Source organism: Rhincodon typus, chromosome 5, assembly GCF_021869965.1.
Source record: "Rhincodon typus isolate 14 chromosome 5, sRhiTyp1.1, whole genome shotgun sequence".
In the NCBI taxonomy this organism is placed as follows: domain Eukaryota; kingdom Metazoa; phylum Chordata; class Chondrichthyes; order Orectolobiformes; family Rhincodontidae; genus Rhincodon; species Rhincodon typus.
In genome coordinates, this window is record NC_063336.1 from 61,251,116 (window position 1) to 61,272,414 (window position 21,299).

General features: G+C 41.5%; 1 protein-coding gene across 1 annotated transcript in view; it reads right to left on the reverse strand.

The window, feature by feature from the left end:
* The window catches only part of soga3a (SOGA family member 3a), a 104,493-nt gene that overhangs the window by 29,368 nt on the left and 53,826 nt on the right, over positions 1-21,299 (reverse strand). Inside the window, exon 7 of the mRNA XM_048597040.1 lies at positions 4,111-4,578. Coding sequence (XP_048452997.1) covers positions 4,111-4,578 — 468 coding nt within the window. The remainder of the gene's footprint in view (positions 1-4,110; positions 4,579-21,299) is intronic.

Consider the following 21,299-nt stretch of genomic DNA (forward strand, 5'->3'; position numbering starts at 1 on the left):
AAGACCTTCCCTCCATACCAGGCAACATCCTGGTAAATCTCCTCTGCACCCTTTCCAATGCTTCCACATCCTTCCTATAATGCGGTGACCAGAACTGTACGCAATACTCCAAGTGCGGCTGCACCAGAGTTTTGTACAGCTGCAACATGACCTCATGGCTCCGAAACTCAATCCCTCTACCAATAAAACCTAACATACTGTACGCCTTCTTAACAACGCTATCAACCTGGGTGGCAACTTTCAGTGATCTATGCACATGGACACCGAGATCTTTCTGCTCATCCACACTACCAAGAATCTTACCATTAGCCCAGTACTCTGTATTCCTGTTACTCCTTCCAACGTGAATCACCTCACACTTTTCCGCATTAAACTCCATTTGCCACCTCTCAGCCCAGCTCTGCAGCTTATCTATGTCACTCTGTAACCTGCAACATCCTTCCGCACTATCCACAACTCCACCGACTTTGGTGTCATCCACAAATTTACTAACCCATCCTTCTACGCCCTCATCTAGGTCATTTATAAAAATGACAAACAGCAGTGGCCCCAAAACAGATCCTTGAGGTACACCACTGGTAACTGAACTCCAGGATGAACATTTCCCATCAACCACCACCCTCTGTCTTCTTACAGCTAGCCAATTTCTGATCCAAACCGCTAAATCACCCTCAATCCCATGCCTCCGTATTTTCTGCAATAGCCTACCATGGGGAACCTTATCAAACGCTTTACTGAAATCCATATACACCACATCAACTGCTTTACCCTCATCCACCTGTTTGGTCACCTTCTCAAAGAACTCAATAAGGTTTGTGAGGCACGACCTACCCTTCACAAAACCGTGTTGACTATCCCTAATCAAATGATTCCTTTCTAGATGATTATAAATCCTATCTCTTATAATCCTTTCCAACACTTTACCCACAACACCTGCCACACTTAACCACTCTGCCTCCCATATTCCCCCCAACCCATCCATGGCTGCTTGTATCTGATGCTCACTCAGTCAGTGTCAATTCACTTGCAGGGCACTTCTAAATTTTAAAGCTGAACTTCAGGGCGCACCAGAAACTAGTATTGAAAAGCTGCTGCAAGGACACTTTGTGTGTGAGGTCAGGCAGCCAGCTCATAGATTGGACTAGGCTGCATCTCAGGAGGGCTGCTTGCTTGTTGTCTTTGTGCTCACTCACCTTGAGCTTGCAGCATCTCTGCATGGTCTTTGTGTACATTGCCTCCAATCGCCTCCCCCTGAACCCCACCTAACAGAGTTACCAAGCTCACATTACTACTGTCTTGCCTTGCCTTGCCACTTAGTGCAGACAAATCCAGGAAGATCATTGTTATCACCCGTCCTCTGTCAACTGAAGGGTGACAGAACGTCTGACGGTGGGCCTTCAGTATGTAAGTCAAAGGTAGTCTCAGACACCAGACCACAAGCTTGGGCATAGTCAGGCCAGCCACTCAGCATCTTGTGCTAATAGAGGGTAATGACCCAGATTTCAGGCTGCCCACCACCTGATTTCATTCTTACTGCCCTCATGCAGGCATTTTCTTCTGGAATGAGAGAAAGGAACAGGTTGAATGAGATGAAAATGGGTGACACAGCTGTTAATGTTGGTGCAGGTCTGACAGAAGTGGTGAGTTGTCCCAAGTGCATGAGTAGGCAGTTCAGAGTTCATGAATGATTAGTGGTGTCAGATGTTGGTGGGTGAGAGTAAGTAAGATGTCACAGGCAATAGTGAGGATGGTAGAACATGAGCCTTCGTGGGAAGTGCATGCAGTACCAGAGATAAGATAGTAGCTGTTACCCTAGCGGAGTAAAGAAGGTTATTGACCTCGTTCCTGCACTGCTGGGCAGTCCAGCAGACAGCTGAGACCACAGTGACATGGGTGCCAACGTCGGGCAGAGTCTGCTATCCTGGTCTCCACTGCTGGTCATCTGGGAAAGGAACAGCACTCCAACACATCAGCTCATCTATCAGAAGCTCTAGATCCGTGTCCACAAAGTGAGGCAACAGTTTCCTCTTCTCTGCTGTGTTCAGGACAAATGGCAGTCACTGTGAAGGGCAACGCTGGACCTGGACGTGCTTGTCCATGTGCATAATGAACTTTTAAAGATGGTGCCAGCACAAGGATGACCGTCTATTCCAGGCTATCTGAACAATGGCAGGTTCTTCTGGTTATGGCTTGGGGAGAATCAAGCTAGCATCACACAATCGAATATCATTGTGAGGCACAGGAGGCAGATTTGGGATAATATGGCAAGACATCTCAATAGGTTTCAGAGATTGAAACCCTCCATAAAACTCAAAGAAAATTACACAGCCAAATTGTGACAGAATTCAGTCCAGAATTTTTATTTATTTATTACTTGTTTATGGGATGTGGACATCACTGGCTAAGCCAGCATTTACAACCATCTTTAATTGCACTGGAGAAGATGATGGTGAGCTGCCTTCTTGAACCACTGAAGTCCTTGGGATATAGGTGTACCCTCAATGATGTTAAGCAGCAAATTCATGATTTTGAACCAGCAACAGTGAATGAATGGTGTTATAGTCCCAAGTCAAGACGATATACAACTTGAATAGGGGAATCTGAAATAATGAAATACATCTGTTTCTGGTACATGTCATGAATTTGGAAGGTGCTGTTGAAGGAACCTTGTTGAGTTAGTATAGATCTTTTATGAAGGAAATCTTAACAATGCACTTAGAAACCAATAGTATGATCAAAGCTAATAAGGTTTTTTGAACAGGAAATCATGTCTAACAAATTTATTAGAGACTATTTTGAGGATGTAACTAGTTTGGTAAAAGTAGGTGAACTGGTAAATGTAGTATACTTGGATTTCCAAAAGGCATTCATAAAGGTGCCACACAAAGATTAATAGGCAAGATAAGGGCTCACTGAGTTGGAGATAACACATTAGCATGGATTTAAGTTTGGTTTATAGGCAATAAGCAAAGCGTAAGAATAAATGAGTTATTTTCAAATCTGCAGACTGTGCCTAGTACAGTATTGAAAGGATCTGTGCCGGGCTTCAATTATTTACAATCTATGTTAGTGACTTTGACAGACACAAAGTAATTATCTATGTTTACTGACATTACAAGGCTGGATGAAAACACAAACTGGGAGGATACAGAGAGGCCGCAAAGAGATTATCTGGTCATTTATTTCATTTCTGCTTATGCAACACTGCTCTACACAAACTGGCCGCCGTGTTTTCTCATATTACAACAGTGATTACACTTCAAAAGTAAACCCTTGCCTGTTAAAAGTTGTGGAAGGTCCTGAATGCAAGTTCCATTTTTTTCACTTCTCATACTCATTCACAGTTCTTTGAACTAGCATGGAAATATAATTACTGTTGCCACTCAGCAAATAGAGCATGTAAAATATTATTTGCAGTTCACTAAATAACTTCTTATGTAACTACTCAAAAAACACCCGCAGAATAGTGGTAAATAACCACTCAGTATTTAAAACAGATTATTTAATTCAGTATTATTTTAAAAGTCAATGTCACTGTTCACAATACAGCAATCTTAAACATTTTGACTTTTTGGGTGCGAGGGTATTTAATGAACCAAAGAAAGCACGAAGAGTTAAAAAGTGCTGGAGTTGTTATGCACCTCTAAACGAGAGAACCATTTGAGTATTTAACTTTTAAGCTCCAGTTTTTTACGTTGATAAACTTCACAGAAAGTACTAAAATAGAAACAGAAAGTGCTGGAGAAACTCAGCAGGTCTGGCAGCATCTATGGAGAGAGAAACAGAGTTAACCTGTCCCGTCCAATGTGACTCTTCATGAAGTACTATCTTTGCTAATTTTAAAATGGAGCGGTGTACCGAGCTGTCGCGCTCAAACAGCAAGCTATTAACTTATTTAACGGTAAATTTAGAACTCAACGTGAACAAGCTGTAAGCTGCTTCTTCAACCCAACACGGGACTTTATTTTTATACGATCTGACTTGCGAATGACGTTAATGGTGGGCAACCCTGATAAACAAGCAAATGAAATGTTCCCCAAATAACTTTACCCCTCCCTTGGCCTCGCAGACACACTGTCCAATGAGTGTACCCTAGTGCACCGTATTTACTTGGATCTCGGCGAGTTCCCTTAATAGCATCTCCTTTTCTTTCAGCCAGACTTCTTTCTCTTGTCTATACCGTTTCTTAGCTTCCTCGAATTTCTTCCGTAGTCGGAAGAGCTGATACTGGAGCTCGTATCTATCAGGGTGCGTTTCGCAGTCGATCGTTTGCACAGCTCCCCGTTGTCCCGGCTCCTCAGAGCCGCCTGAAGTTGACATGTTTCGGAGCGGAGCGTGGCTCCTCTCGCTGCCTCTGGCCTTTCTCCCCGGACTCCCTGCACTGCTCCAGCTCTGAACTTCGCTCGCACAGCCTCCGCCAGAAACCTCTGCAAGGCGTTCAACCACATCCCACTCTGCCGGCATTCTAGCCAGCAGTGAAGATGCTTTTCTCTCTCCACCCCCCACCTCCGCTCCTTCTTCTACCCTGCGCCCTTCAGCCAGAAACGGAGTGGAACCCGCCCTGGCTCCGGGGAGCTGCTAATATGGGTCAGCAGCATCGGTTACACACGGCGCCCGCTCGCAAGGTCAAGTCAGGCACAACACATTGCTAAAAGGTCGCACCATCTAACACCGCAGATCCCTACATTTGTTCGTGTCCAGTTTTGTTTCACAACCCCCTTTTGCTATCTAGCGCCCCAAGAAAATTATCTTTAAAGGCGCTACACAAATGCAACCCTCCACGCCCAGTTCCAAATAACACTCAGCAAAACTGCCGCTCCAATGCGCCAGACATCCAGGTTCCTGAATATAGTTAGGGATGCGAGGAGGCTCCTCTCGCAGCTGGGAGAAAGGAGCGAGCTGTTCTCTCTCCAGCTGGTCCACACACTTTCAAAGCTTCTAGTGCTTTGAACCTAACGGTCGGTTGTTGGATGGAGAAAACGAAACGCCACCAACTGCCAGGTTGACGGGCCGTTCCTCCCGAAGACAACAAAACAGCTGGCTATATTCTGGACATAATCGAAAATCGGTAGAAGCCCTGAAACATAATAACTGCTTTAACTGGACAACAAGAATTCACTGAATAAATGCATTTTCAATGCACCAGCTCATAAAATTAAATGCATTTTACCAGTCACCCAGTCTAGTTTACACGCTAACAGTGCATCTGTCAGCAGGCACCGCTATCAAAAATAAACAGAAGTGTGTTGCGTTGTTTCTCACCTGGCTTCCTCCTTACAGTTAGACCCAGCCTTGCCCCTTTCTGAATAGGCTGAAAAGGCTGGTCTAGAAGTGAGCGGGACACTGGATGCAGGGAGTTGACGCGGCTTTCTGTAACCTCTGTACGGCCCCTTCTGAGAAAGGCAAAGAGGCGTCAGAAACATTGTTCCACTTTCTCCACCAGCCCAAAGCAGCTCACTTCAGAACATGTGATTGTAAACACACTTTGCTGCCTGTTTGTACAAGCCGTGGTCTACCAAATGAAATTTGACCCTTCCCCGTCTGCTCCCAGATCGAAGTTTACAATGAACACGGTGATGTCAAATAATTCGGGGGCTTGTAGAGACAAACTCAGACTGAATATCACATTCCGTTTAGCGCGTTAATCCTCCGGTCACAAACCCTTCATGGGCACAGCCGCCAGAATCGGTCAGCATGGCTAAAATAGCTCCTCGGACTTATGTGAGATGTAGGAGCTTCTGATCGACTCCACATTGTTGATCATGGAATTTACTGCAGCACAAACTCGTCGCTTGTCCTGCCTAAAATTGGTGTGAACATGGGCAGTTTATCCTTGGTATAGGACTGAAATCTGCGCCTTGTCTTTGCATGTTTGTCATTACTGGTCGTGTATGACACACGCGGGTACATAACCGGATGTTTACAAGTGAAATTTGTGGCGAAGGATCACAACCGAAGTATAGGGTAACAAACGTTACATTGAGTGACCCAAATGACCTGGCTTCTAGATGCTTTTAATGGACTTGCGTCATTGACGATGTGTTTACGAAACCAACCAGTTTGTGATGAATTTAACCATTTTATGTCATCACATCGAGCAGACCTATTACATTAAAAACAACTTGCACTTACATAGCGCCTTTCGCAACCTCATGTCCAATTTGGCTACAAGCAAGTTTGGCTACAACACCCTCTCCCACCCCCACGCACAAATGACAAAGCAACAATGAACAAATGATCTTGTGTTTTCTGAGTGACACTGATTGAAGCAATTTATTACAATTATGCACAAAAAAGTTTAAACATTGAAAATATGCAACTGATCAGTCAGCTGCATCAGTGGGAAACGAAAGCCAATGTTCATGCTTCTTTTCTCATCAAAACTGGAAAAATAATCAAGATGAATTGCTGTCAAGTAATCATTACCAATATTGGAGGGTGGCCGAAGAAGAGGAAAGAACAAAGGTAAAGGTCTAGAAATAGGATGAAAAGCAGGAGTGACTAATTAACAAAACCTTTGACAGTGCATAATAAAAGGGAGTGATAATGGGCCAAGTTCAGTTCTAATTAAAGGTAATCTAACAGAAAATCTCATTTTGTTTCTCTATCCACTGCTACTGACTGATCTATAAATATTTCCAGAATTTTCAGCTTTTATTGCATAGAACAAAACAGACAGCACAAAGAGAAGCCACTTGGTCCACCATGCCTTGGCCTGTTCTCTGCAAGAGCAACCCAGCTAGTCCTAGCCCCATTCATTTCTCTTCTTCCTGTAGCCCAAAATTCTCTTCAAATAATTATCCAACACCCATGTACTTCAGATTTCCAGCATCTAAAATAGTTGACATTTGTGATACATTTTCCAACTGCTTACTGTCAAAATCTTGGGTTATAGAGTCAAAAAGAGCATGGAAACAGATTCTTTGGTCCAACTCGTCCATGCCAACCACATATCCTAAATTAATCTAGTCTCATTTGCCAGCATTTGGCCCATATCCCTCTAAACCCTCCCTGTTTGTATACCCATCCACGTGCCTTTAATATATTGTGATTGTACCCGACTCCATCACTTCCTCTGGCAGCTCATTCGATGTACGCACCACCCTCTGCGTGAAAAAGTTGCCCCTCAAGTTCCTTTTAAATCTTTCCCCTCTCACCTTAAACATATGCCCTCTAGTTTTGGAATCCCCCACCCCAGGGAAAAGACCTTGTCTATTCACCCTGTACTTGCCCCTCATGATTATATAAACTTCTAAAAGGTCATCCCTCAGCCTCCAATGCTCCAGAGAAAATCCTCAGCCTATATTCAGCTTTTCCCTAAAGCTCAAACCTTCCAACCCTGTCAACATCCTTATAAATCTTTTCTGAACCCTTTCAACTTTCATAACATCCTTCCTGTAGCAGGGAGACCAGAACTGCACACAGTATTCCAAAAGTGGCCTAACCAATGTCCTGTACAGCCACAACATGACCTCTCAACTCCTATACCCAATGCACTGACTGATAAAGGGAAGCATACCAAACATCTTCTTCACTATCCTGTCTACCTGCAACTCCACTTTCAAGGAACTATGAACCTGCACTCCAAGGTCTCTTTATTCAGCAAAACTCCCCAGGACCTTACGGTGAAGTGCATATGTCCTGCCCTGATTTGCCTTTCCAAAATGCAGCACCTCACGTTTATCTAAATTAACCTCCATCTGCCAGTCCTCAGCCCAATGGCCCATCTGATCAAGATCCTACTGTACTCTGAGGTAACCTTCTGCTGTCCGCTATACTTCCAATTTTGGTGTCATCTGCAAATTTACTAACCATACCTCCTATGTTCAATCCAAATCATTTATATAAATGACAAAAGCAGAGGACCCAGCACTGATCCTTGTGGCACACCACTGGACACAGGCATCCAGTCTGAAAAACAACCCTCCACCACCCTCTGTATTCTACCTTCAAGCCAGTTCTGTATCCAAATGGCTAGCTCTTCCATTAAGTAGAACTGGCTTACGGAGTAAGAACTCTTTATTTCTTCAACATTTGGAACACTGTGGCATTTTCAATCCCAATTGTAGATTCTGTGTTATGTTTGAATGTTTGTTTTCCATAAGATCCATCTCGAGACTGTCAATCTACTACTAACAGCTTGAGAAGTATAGCTTTTTTTCCGCTGCGTGTCTTTCAGTTACGACAGAGAGGTTTAGTTTTTATGCTCAACAGAGTGAACTCGTTAAAAAAGCAACTTAATCCACTCAATCCATCTCGTCTTATCATTGATACATAAGCAAGCACTGAGAGGGACAAACACATGAGCTAATGGGAAAAGGTAATTGAGAATAATAGTTTCTGTTGGAAGGGCAAAAATATGTACATTCGGAGATAAACCAAAGGCAAAGATCACGTGAACATAATAAGGATTAAAAATAATGTAGGCCTCGCTTTCTAGCGTAGTTATTGTTCTTGAAGTTGCTTCAGATAAGCTGAGGACAACAAATTTATTTTAAAATGACTGGATTGTTGCTCACTTATACATGGGAAAGATTTATCTTATGAATTAAACATATGTAAGTTAATAGCAAAACATCTACTGTGCAGATAAGAACTCTCTTTAATCATTAGTGCACAGCTGGCATTTAAGGGGGCTTCCTCTCTCCACAGATGCTGCCAGATAAGTTCTCAAGCACTTTACAGTTTTCTTTCAATCTCCAGCATTCACAGTACTCTGCACTTATTTGACTTGTATTTTGTGTGCTATAAAGAAAAAGCACCAACACTTCACTAACTCTGTTATGACTCTCTTACGACTCTCTTGGCCAGCATCCAGTATGCTACATGTATATTTATTTTGTTTACCAACATGCTACCTGACTTTATTGCAATCAGCTAAAGGGAACTGAAGAATTGGTAAGATGCTGTCACCACTCTGAACTGTTAAAATATGATTTGTTGTTCTATACCGTTCCAAGTCCACAAAGGAGGTAACAGGAGTTTGTGAAAACTATATGGAGCCTACAGAAATATCTGTACAAATTTTATTGTGCATGTGAGAAGCATCCTTAGAATTTGTTTCGCAAACATTGTTATGCTGAACTCATGTAGAGGGTGGATTTTAACACAGGTTGCTGTCCCCAACAGCAAAACAAGAAGTGGGTACCTCACCAGTGCTCATGCTTGTTGTTGGTTACTGATATTACAACTAAAAGTAAAATTAAAAGGATCAGTGATGTACACAGCAAACATATGATCACATAGCAGAGGAAGACTTTCTGTGGTAAAACCCATTGGCTGACAATTCGGCATGTATGGAAAGCCAAGAAAGAGCTTCATCCAGAAGGCATGAAAAGATATCTTGTTTTTAAACTATATTCTCTAGTTTAAATTCTTACAAAAATGGATAGTTTCTTGTCTTAAGATGGTGGCTAGTAACTATAGAATGTCACTAGAAACCTCCTGGGGAATTGTCATCTTCCTGGGATATCCATTGTGTAGATATTCTAGTGAAGCACACAGAAGAAACACAGGTATTGCATCATCACAGACAGGTCTGGTTTGAAAGAAAACCATCAAAACCTATTATTCCTGAAATGGTGTGGGTGACCTCACAGTTTACCTTTAAACACACAATGGATTTTGGCCAGATGCACCAAAGCCATCTTGTTTAAAAAAAACAGAATCACCTGGAAGCCCAGTCATGTGACTGAAACTTATCATTTCGAACAGCTTCAATTATACAGTTTGATGTCATGCCTTGGTCTGTTTTCCTCATAAGGACAGAAAACAGCAAAGCAGCTCCGGGCTTAGCTACAGACTGCTTCTGTTCTCAACCTCTCATGCAGTCTGCTTTCCAGAAAGAAACCTGTATTTTGCCAGAGAAGTGAACAAACTCCCACTTGACAAGAAACATGTTACTGTACCTTCAGCTGTCTCCACCTGCACCTGAGCTCCAATGAAGAGGAACTCTGCCAGTCTAGGCAACTGAAAAAAAGCTCCATAAACATTGATTTACTGATTTCTAACATAACTGCAATATTCTGTGTCTTCAGCTATTTCATGTGAAGTGAATAGAATTGGCTGAAGACTGGCATCTATGATAGTGGGGATGACAAGTGGAGGTCAAGATGGAACATTCACCCACAATGGGGATATTTTTGGAGCCTCCTCCTTCAATTAATAGTGTTGAAGAATTGGTAAGATGCTTCAATTAATGGTGTTGAATTTTCCAACACCATTCATGCCTAGATGTGGCAGGATTGTAGAACGTATATTTGATCCATTTGTGATGGAAATGCCTAGCACTGTTCATTACTTGCTTACTAACTGTTGCTTACACTGTTTGCCGCGCAAATAATCCTGGTTTGTAGCTTGACAAGTGGTCTCCTCATTTTTACATATGTTCGCTGCTGCTTGTGGTACATTTTGCTGTACCATTCAATAAACCAGTGTTGGTCCCTCAGATTGATGGTAGTGGTAGAGTGAGGGATGCGCCAAGCCGTGAGATTACAGACTACAGTTGAATATAATTCTGCTGCTGTTGATGGCACACGTCACTTCATGGATATCCAGTTTTGACTTGCTAGATCTGTTCAAATCATTTCCATTTAATGGTAATGCCACACAGCACAATGGAGCGTGTCTTCAACTGGGGGGAGCGGGCATCAGTGAGGGTAACCAACAAGCAGTTTCCCTGCCCATGTTTGTCCTGATACTGTCAGAGTTTACAGAACCACACAAGTTTGTGGCATAGAAGAAGGCCATTTGCTCATCACACTGGCTCTTCAAATGAGCATAATCATCCTGTTTTCTCCCTATTTGTTATTTCCAGCCAAATCATCATCCAATGCCTTCTCAGATGCCTGATTTGAACCTGCCTCTATCAATATTCAAAGCACTGCATTCCACTTCATAACTGCTCACTGACTGCTGCTTTTGAAAATAAATTTATATCTACGCCATCTCATTCTTGTTCATTTTATGAATGGGAGAGGTTTCTTCCTATCTACCCTGTCCAGCCTGCTCATGATTTTGAAAATCTCTAAGATCTCCTCTTAGCCTTCTCTCTCCAGACAGAACAGTCCCAATTTCTTCAATCTATCCTCATAACTGAAGTTCCATATTCCAGGAACCACTTGTAATTTGCTTCTGCTTGCTCCCCAGTGCATTCCCATCCCTCCTATCATGTGGCAGCCACCACTGTACATGCCATTATTCCAACTGCTGGATTGAATCTGAACAGCAAAAATTCCTGACATGTAAGTCACAGTGATTAACTGGCAACTCCATTTGCTCCTCTGGCCTTGTATCTTGGACAACAGTCTCAGGGCACACTTTATGGGCAGCGACCGTGCACTCACTCCCCTACCCTGTCCATGAATGTCAGCACTGGACATGGAGCAGTCACACCACAAGCTCAAAGCACATCTTCGATACACTTATTACATGGCTCTAGACTTCATGCTGCACTTCAGAGCACACCAGCACCTTTCATTGCAATGCTGCTGCCAGGACTCTTTGCATACACAGACAGGCATCCAGCGCGAGGATTGGACCAGGCTGCACCTTATAGCTCCTTCCTTGCTCTCTTAGCACTCATTCACTCCGCATTTGCTTGGATACTAACAGCATCTTTGCCTCACTTGTCGTTTTGCATTGTGCCCCTCAGTCAGAGCTTAAAAGCAATTTCTTCTTGACTTGCCTTTCCACACAGACACAAAGCCAGGCGGCTTGTCCTAGTTGTCACTGAGGTGGACAGCGTGCTGTGTGGTACTGTGTCAATCTGAAACCTGCACCATGTTGTAGTGCATTACTATGATGACATGTTATGCCTGGGGCTCAACAGGTGAGGTGTAGAGACGAACAGTTAAATAAACAGTTTGGTGGGAATATGGGGATGATCAAACGTAATGGGTTGACGAGGATGGCAGTCAGAAGGGGGATATCAAAATTTGGGGATTCCCTAGACTGAGAAGCCATCTATGTGACTCATTCTGTGAAGCCCAACTGCTGTTTTCTTCCATCATGATCCAAATAGCAATGGAAATGGAAATGGGTAGCACAGCTGTTAGCACTGATGCAGGCTGGGGAAAGTGGGTGTGAGTAGGCAGCATACAGGTAATGCAGGGTTAATAAGTGGGGGTACTGGATGGGTGAGAGCACATGACCAATGATGTTGGATGCAATAGTGACAGCAATAGACTATGAGCCTTGGCGGGACGTGTGTGCAGAAGAGACAGAGGTAGTTGAGAAAAGATAGTGACACTTTGACTCCATGAGGGTAAAAGTCATTGACCTTCATCTAGGTTACCTGGCATTCCTCTAGACCACAGAAACAGCACGGAGCCAGGTGGCAGTTGCAGACCAGGCTGGCAGGATCCGACAGTGTGGTCTTTCTGGTCCTGGGGCAAGAGAGCAGCTCTTCACTACACCACTCCATCCACCAGGACAGTCAGCTCCCTGGCTGCAAAGTGGGATGCCACTTGCCCTCTGTCTGACATGTCTGGGGCAATTCACATGAATTGTTCAGGGTAGCATATGTCATGAACTCATTCTTGCTAGAACCTGTCGAAATTGTAAAATCCATTTCATTCATCCAGTCTTTTGTCTTCCAATTAATTTGTGGAATTATACATATTTGCACAACAATACACAAAAATATTCCAAAGTATTTCACTATGGCAAGGCAAATGGGGCTGGACATAATTTGGCAGTTGGGAAGATTCTGTTACATAGTTAGTGAATTTAATTCTGTATCATGCTTATGTATATTTTTAAAATTATTATAGTAATGCAGTTTACAGCTTGGAAAAATTCAACATTACATCTTTGAAAGATCTTGTCAATAATTAAATATTTTAGTACCTCCATAAACACACCAAAGTGATGCTTTTCTCTATTTTAATTTTACAACCTTAATTTTTTTGTGTCACTGGGTGAATCATAATAAATAGTAAAACTACTCATCTATCCTGTTGTTAAGTCAGAATGCGATCACAGTGCATGATTCAGCAAAGACTGTTTTAGGTTTCATTTTACCGGCTTATAGACATTTGAAATGCATTCCACTCTATTTTACGGATTTCTTTGGAAGAGCAAACGAAGTTTTCACACTTTTCAAACAAAGCTGCAAATGAAATGCAGTCTTAACTGACATCAGTACAATTGCTCTCTGTTGATCAAGCTAGGCTTTTATCAATATAAAGTTAAAGCATAAAGGTTCTCTCTCCATTAGATCAGTATCTTTCTCTAACAGATCAGACCAAAGCAAAGGAGATCTGAAAGTTAGAATCATGGAGTCATACAGCATGGAAACAGACACTTTGGTCCAAACAGTCCATGCTAACCATGTTCCCAAACTAAACCAGTCCCACTTGCCTGCATTTTCCTATATCCATCCAAACCTTTCCTATTCATGTACTTATCCAAATGTCTTTCCAATATTCTAACTGTGCCTGCATCTACCACATCCTCTGGCAGTTCATTCCACATACGAACCATTCTCTGTTTAAAAAAGTTGCCCCCCCCATATCCTTTTTAAATCTTTCTCCTCCCTAGTTTTGAACTCCCCCAGCCGAGGGAAAAGACCCTTGCCATTCACTTATCTATGCCCCTCATGATTTTATAAACCTCTATAAAGCCACTCCTCAACATCCTATGCCCCAGCAAAAAAAATACCAGCCTGTCTCTGTAACTCAAACCCTCCAGTCCCAGCAACATCCTGGTAAATCTTTTCCGAACCATCTCCAATTTAATATTATCCTTCCTATAGCAGGGTGACCAGAACTGTACACAGTACTCCAGAAGAGGCCTCACCAATGTCCAGTACCATCTCAACATGACATCCCAACTCCTATACTCAAAGGTCTGAGCAATGATGGCAAGCATGCTAAATGCCTTCTTAACCACCCTGTCTACATGTGATGCAAATCTCAAAGAATTATGTACCTAGAAAGTGAAGAATTAAGAAAAAAAAATTTTTTGTAGTGTCTTATAGCTGAAACTTGAAGCTGTTGCAAGCAGCACTCCAAATGCTGGCTAGCTATTACTTCTTAGGCTTAAATTAGGCTTTTATGAACAACTACTATAGAATCATAGAGCCACACGGCACAGAAACAGACCATTCAGTCCAACCAGCCCATGCCGAACATAATCCCAAACTAATCTAGTCCCACCTGCCTGCTCCTGGCCCATATCCCTCCCAACCTTTCATATTCACATATTTATCTAAATGTCTTTTAAATGTTGTAATTGTACCTGCATCCACCACTTCCTCTGGAAGTTCATTCCACACACGAGAACCACCCTCCGTGTAAAAAGCTTTCCCCCTCATGTCTTTTTTAAAATCGCTCTCCTCTCACCTTAAAAATGTGCCCCTTATCTTGAAATCCCCCATCCTAGGGTAAAGCCAACTACCATTAACTATTGGTGGGTTTAGCAGTGTAAGGTGAAACATTGATCTCGATGAATCAAACTACCCTTACCTGAAAATGTAACACAGTGAAACCTCTGGTGTAACTCGGGGACCAGCTACAGTAAGTGAAGTGAACACCACAAATGATCTCTCCCCACCCTGGTCTGACTAACTACACAATCCAATTAACCTTAACGCTGACTACCACCTGACCGGACTAAACCTCCCACACCTGGCAACCCTCTCAACCTGACTACCCACGTGACCCACCATCTCTGACTATCCATTCAACCCACAGCAACTATCCAAATGACCTGTGGTGACTACTCCTTGACTACAACTAATCCCTAACCATGTTAGTCCCCACAGACCCAACTACCCTGTCAACCTGACTCATCTACCATCCAATCCGATTATCTATCTGACCTGCAATGACTATCTCTCAATCTGACTACTCACTTGCCCACACACTGACTTACCTGGATGAGAGTGTGCAATATAGTCAGGGAACAATGCCGCTGACCAGAAGGTGTGTGTTATGGGTAGATTTTTGTTAACTGGTGGTACATCAAGTGGATGGATAGTCAGTGACAGAGACCCACCCAGCCTAGTAAAAAGGCAGGGTTTGGGTACATCAGCACCCTGCCTAATTAAGTTCCCCCTCTGCCTCCAAGACTGCCATCTCCAGGAACGGAAAATTCCAACTGTAGTGTTTAATTGACTGTTCAATCACTAAATGCTAGTCACAACCAGTCAGGACTAAAGGATTTAGCAATTGTAGGTGTCAGGGAACAAGAACGCAAGTTGATACTGTACTTGGCAGCATGAATTACAGGATGTCCGTGGTAAATTTATTTTGCCTCTGGGACAAAGAAAACGACACAATGCCATATTGCAAAGGACAAATGCTCATATTTACTGACTCATCTGAAGATTCTCTTACATTTGTTAAACTAGTGAGGTCATTAAACTTACCCTGACACTAAAAGAGGAGCCTTGTGTTTGTACAGGGACACTTACAGCAACAGCCAATTTCAGTGGAATGGCTCAATGAGGTGGCTTTTTACATTGTACTCTAACTACCATGTCCCTCCTTTACCTAATTTGAATCAGCAAAACATCTACATCAATCTTTTGCAATTTAGATGCTCACCCTTTCCCTTCTTTAACAGAATGAATTCTGCTTCTCTTCCTAGGGTTTGCTTAGTTGCATGGTACATTTAAATAGGGCAACTGCGCCATGTCCTACCTCCTCCTGAATTCTGCAGATTTCTCAGTAGATTGGATTCTCTGCTGGCAGTGCCAATGTACAATACATTAGTGAATGCCTGCCCTCCTCCAATTTCTGCAGGGACAAGCTGCTTTGTTAGACTTGACTGCTGCATCAGGCACAAGGGAACTCCCAACCAATATGCTTGACACACTGCTTATTTGTAATAGTACCGTCCTTTTATTTATAGGCTCTGTGTACTAAAATAAGTTTGCTGGATTTCACATAAACATCAGTTACTCAAATACAAAAATAATTCTGTTCATCATCTGTAGAACATCTAAACTGAGACAAAAAATAAGCAGTCAATAAGATTTTCTTTCCTGTTCATGTGCTCTTTAAATCCAGACAAATACAATTTGTTTCAAAAATCATTTACTTTATATGCAGCAAGAGGGTAATTTCCTCTGCAATCTGGCATAGTGATTGCACATGCAAATCTTTGTTAGATTTTCAATGTATCTCAAATCCCAATCTCAAATTTTTCCTGTATCAGTATGACATCCAGAGTCTCTATCCAGCATGAAGCCAGAGTCTAGAGGTCAAGTTAAGCATTATTCCACCTAATCTGAATCTTCAACCCAAAAATAGGTATTCACTAAATGTCATGATAAATAACTCCAATTACTGCTTTAGCAATATATCTATGTCTATAACATAATAATTTCAAAAATAAGATATAACAACACATATTCTTTAAGTTATGTTTCAAGCCACCAATGTTAGTTTCAGATTTTCTGGCATTCTGACAGTTAACTTACTTTTGGTAATGCCTATTTATGTTTCATACTTCGCAGTATAACCTAGCTTTTCAAGGTTACACAATCTTACCTGAGATTGTCTCCAGGCAGCACAATTAACACAGAAATCTGCAATGACCTTAAGCACATTAAGAAAATTCCTTCTGTAAACAAAATTAATAACTGACAGTTTCCCTTGCACTTACCAAGCAAAGTAAATGAGATACAGTCAATGTGGCGCAAACAATGTTTACAGTTAATCCACTTATACTTCACAGCAAAGATTTTCCACACAGCATGCAGAAATTAGTATTAATCACCCATCATCAAAAGCACATAGTACAACTTATATGGTCAAACGTTTTCACTCCTTAAACACCACCATGTCTCTATAGATTGCCAGAAACAATGTTGGCAAAGCATCAACATGCTATAACATACTGTTGACCTTACTTGGAGGCTCAAATTTCTTTGTAAGTCTGGAGAACATCTGTCATAAATCTGGTGAAATCTGCTGGAACAGCTCAATCCTGGCTACGATCTGGCTAAATCAGGTTCCAAACTAAACTAATTTGGGACTTTTGCGAGTAGCAGAGCATCTTCCCAGCCATTACAAGGCCATTTGCAGGAGAGAGGGAGAAAAATAACTGCTAATGCTGAGATTTACAGATGTGGCCGTGAAAGCTCACAATATACATCTGAAAGTGGGTATTCCCACTCAGATGAGATGTACTAGTAGTGAAAGAAAGATGTCACTATGCCCCGGCAAGGGTGTACAACCGAGAAAAATGTTTTGCCCCCACCCCTCCCCAATCCCCCGAAGCTGAAAAGTATTGTTTCGATTATTTTTTAGTGAGCTGTTTCGACTTGCTTGTGCACAGCAGGCAACAGAAATAGACCCATAATGAGATGCCCTCTCACTGAAACTGAAACTCCAACAGGACATTTGTCATCTCAGTTGTGCAATTAATTACTATGATTAAAAAAACACAATTATCTTTATCAACACAATGACTGCTGTGAAAATCCTGATTACAATTACTCATGCTATTTAGTGAACACTGACATCCACCACATTAGTTTCAAATGTTGCATAAACAATTGCATGCAGTCTTATTGTCTTGTTTAGACCTCTCAATTTTGATTGAGGCAGAGATAAACCCATATCAGTCAGAAATGAAATTTAAGGCCAGGTATATACCAGTAAATCTGTCTTCAAATTAAAACTTTATGCATATCACAATGTCCAAATTATACCTTTTAGTTTCAAATAAGATAGGTAGTTCTTTTTTAAATAACATAACAATTTAAATTGTTCAGCTTAAAGTGCTAAATGATCATTTGCTGGATGCATATCTCTCTCTCACACACACACAGACACACACACACACGTGTGCATGCTGTCTCTCTCTGACAGTTCTTTTCAAAAGTAATACCTCACAACACATTATAGATTCTGGTGATTCTTGACCTGAACTACTCTAAAATCCTATATTAACAAACCGAATCACCCAATTTTACAACAAATAAAAAGTGCACTCACTACAAGTAATCAACATAAAAAATCAAATTGTGTGTCAAAACTGGATATAAAATGTATGTGCAGGAAACGAAACAATTGACGTATCAGATTTTAAAAGAAAGACGCATTAGCATTATAACACATTGTGTAATCTAAGCACATAAGAATATAAGGGCACAGGAAACAGGAGCAGAAGTAGACCATACAGCTCATGAACTTACTCCATCATTCAACAAGATAATGCCTGATATTCTGTCTCAATCTACTTTGTGGTCCCCTTCCCATAACCCTTTATTTCTTGAGAAACCACAAATCCATCTCTTTCAGCTCTAAATATATTCAACAAGTGAGCATTCACAAACCTCTAGGATAGAGAAATTCAAAGATTTACATCTCTTTGAATGAAGTGATTTCTCCTCATTTCAGTCCTAAATGAAGAATCTCTTACCCTGAGACTGCAGATTTATGTTATGGTTTCTCCAGATAGGGAAAATAACCTCACAGCATTTACCCTGTCATGCCCCTTCTAAAACCTTTTGTTTCAATGAGATCACTTTTCATTCTTCTGAACCACAAAGAATATATATAAATTTCAATTCTCAAGAATGAATCTAATGAACTTCCAGTGCACCATTTTCACTGCGAGTACATCTATCCTTAGATATGGAGGCTAAAACAGCACTCAGTAGTGCAGGTGTGGCGTTGCTAAACCCCTGTACAACTGTTGCAAGAATTACTTATTCTTCTACTTCAATCTCTTTTCAATAAGGATTAACACATCATTTTTTTAACCTTTATGCCATACTAGCCTCCTAAATTATTATGTTCCTATGCATACATTCCTTTGAACATCAATCTTTAGGAAATTCATGTCTTTTGAAAATACTAAATGACATTTTCCCAAGCCTTGAACAACATGGCAATGTCAAGAAATATAGGAAAACAAAGTGGGAAAGAAAAAAATACATTTTGTCTAAACTTTTTGAGGACAATTTGCAAGAATACCAATTCAACACTTATACAGCATGAGAGGACACTACTAATTGATTGGCAAGTGGACTCTGATTAATAGAGACATTGCCATGCACTCATTAACTGCCAAGTTTTGTTTGAATTTTAGACCAGCTAGGTTGATTGATTTCTCAGGGCATTGTCACCTAGTTTGTCGAGTAGAAACAGGAATGATGTATGCACATAATCCTTCTGTTTGCAAAGAACAAGGCCCTGTGTAACTTCCAGCACAGACAAGTTGTGATACACTGCATGCCTGACTGAAAACCCTAAACTGATCACCAATGTAATTCTTTGCACACTCAGGATTAACTAGCAGATGTTGTCCAGTCATGGAATTACATCTAATGCTGAACAGCATTTCATGTTTTGAAACCATAGGCTAATTGGATATGGTCAGTAGTTTGCTTGCAAACAGCTGAAGAGACATGCTGTTTGACATGACCTGCCAGTTTTTAGGATGTCTGGCCTACATACCTGGCATCACACCAGCAGCAAAATTCATATACCCCATTACTTATTTCTGTTAAAGGCTAGTTGCTAATAAGATTAATCTTATAGTGTGTGGAACTGCAGGAATCCCAATGTGCATACTGACAAATTGAAGAAGGTTTGCAGTTTACCTTAATAGAGAAGCCCCAGCTCATTTCTCAATGAGGGTATTGAGGAAACTGAGCTTGTTTGATGTTTTATTTTGAAGGTGAATTTGTGTGCACGATAGACCCATTAAGACATCTAAGGAAATTCTTACGTGCAGCTGCGGATTCACGTGTATCACCTACACATCAGAAATACACAAAGGATAGAAATGAAGACATGTTTCTCACGGTATTCAACAAAGGTATTTGTGAGAACTGGGCCTAGTGGTGATCACACAGCAATATCATCTACTTAGGCATACACTGAGCCACGGAAACTCAACTGCACATGTTCCTGAGTTCATAAGTTCAATGAATACTAATTTATGCAATGGTGGTAGCCCAGATCACTTTGATATTCAAGTCATGAATTATCATCAGCAGGTTTATCAGGAGAAGAGAGGAGAATTGTAAGCCACACATAACTGAGATGAGTTGATTATTAATGAATTGCAAATTTATGGAAATAAGGTACTCACCACTTACCATTGAGACTCTGATCTTGCCATTGGAGGTTTAAGGGGGAAGTTGGAATTTTTTTCTCAACATTGAAAATGAGATGTGTCCATGTGCTCATTTGATATTGCTGCTCTCCAGTGTACCACACAATAAAGCCAAGGACATCTGAATTACAACATTATATCAAAGTGAGAACCACAAGAACTGCGGATGCTGTAAATCAGGAACAAAAACAAAGCTGCTGGAAAAACTCAGCTGGTCTGGCAGCATCTGTGAAGGAGAAAACAAAGTTAACGTTGCGGCTCCGCTGACCCTTCTGACTTTGTTTGTTTTTGTTTTTGTTCCTGATTTACAGCATCCGCAGTTCTTGTGGTTTTCACTTTGATATACTGTTGTAATGCAGATGTCCTTGGCTTTATTGAGTGGTACACTGGAGAAAAGCAATATCAAATGAGCACATGGACACATCTCATTCTCAATGTTGAGAAAAAAATTCCAACTTCCCCCTTAAACCTCCAATGGCGAGATCAGAGTCTCAATGGTAAGTGTTGAGTACCTTATTTCCATAAATTTGCAATTCATTAATAATCAAGTCATCTCAGTTATCTGTAGCTTACAATTCTCCTCTCTTCTCCTGATAAACCTGCTGATGATAATTCATGACTTGAAAGTCAAACTGGTTACTTGGTGGATGCAATTCACCACTTGCTTCTCAATGCCTCAATTTTAATGTCACTTCACCAAGACGTCCTTGGTTGTTTCCTGGATGGCATCATCCTCAACCCTTTGCTCACTGATGTTGGCATCACAATACCACGTTATCATGACTGATCTTGTACTAACTCAGAATCCACTCAGCCCTTCAGGAATTTGGAGCTCTGTGACACCTTTGTCTTGCATGCTCTTGCTAAGGTGTTTTACATATCGAGGCACACAGGCATCTTATGCATCTACAAAAAATGCATCTTATGTTTTTGAGTTTACTTACTTAGCACTCACTTAGAGGTGGATAATCTCTGTAAATTGCAAAGCTTTTTAGTCAAAGGACCAGAAGGGTTAGTAATTGTGGAAAATGGGGTGAGCAAGCATGGTTGTGTAGAGATGCTGCAGGCAATGATGAGATTGGGAGTCCATGAATGTCGGTAAGGTTTGGTGTGCAGCGTGGACTGCAGTAGATCATCTGACAATACTGCACATTCTGTCTAACCTCGGAGCCGGTTGTGAATGAGGCCAGCAGGCCAAGCAGCATCAGAGGAGCAGG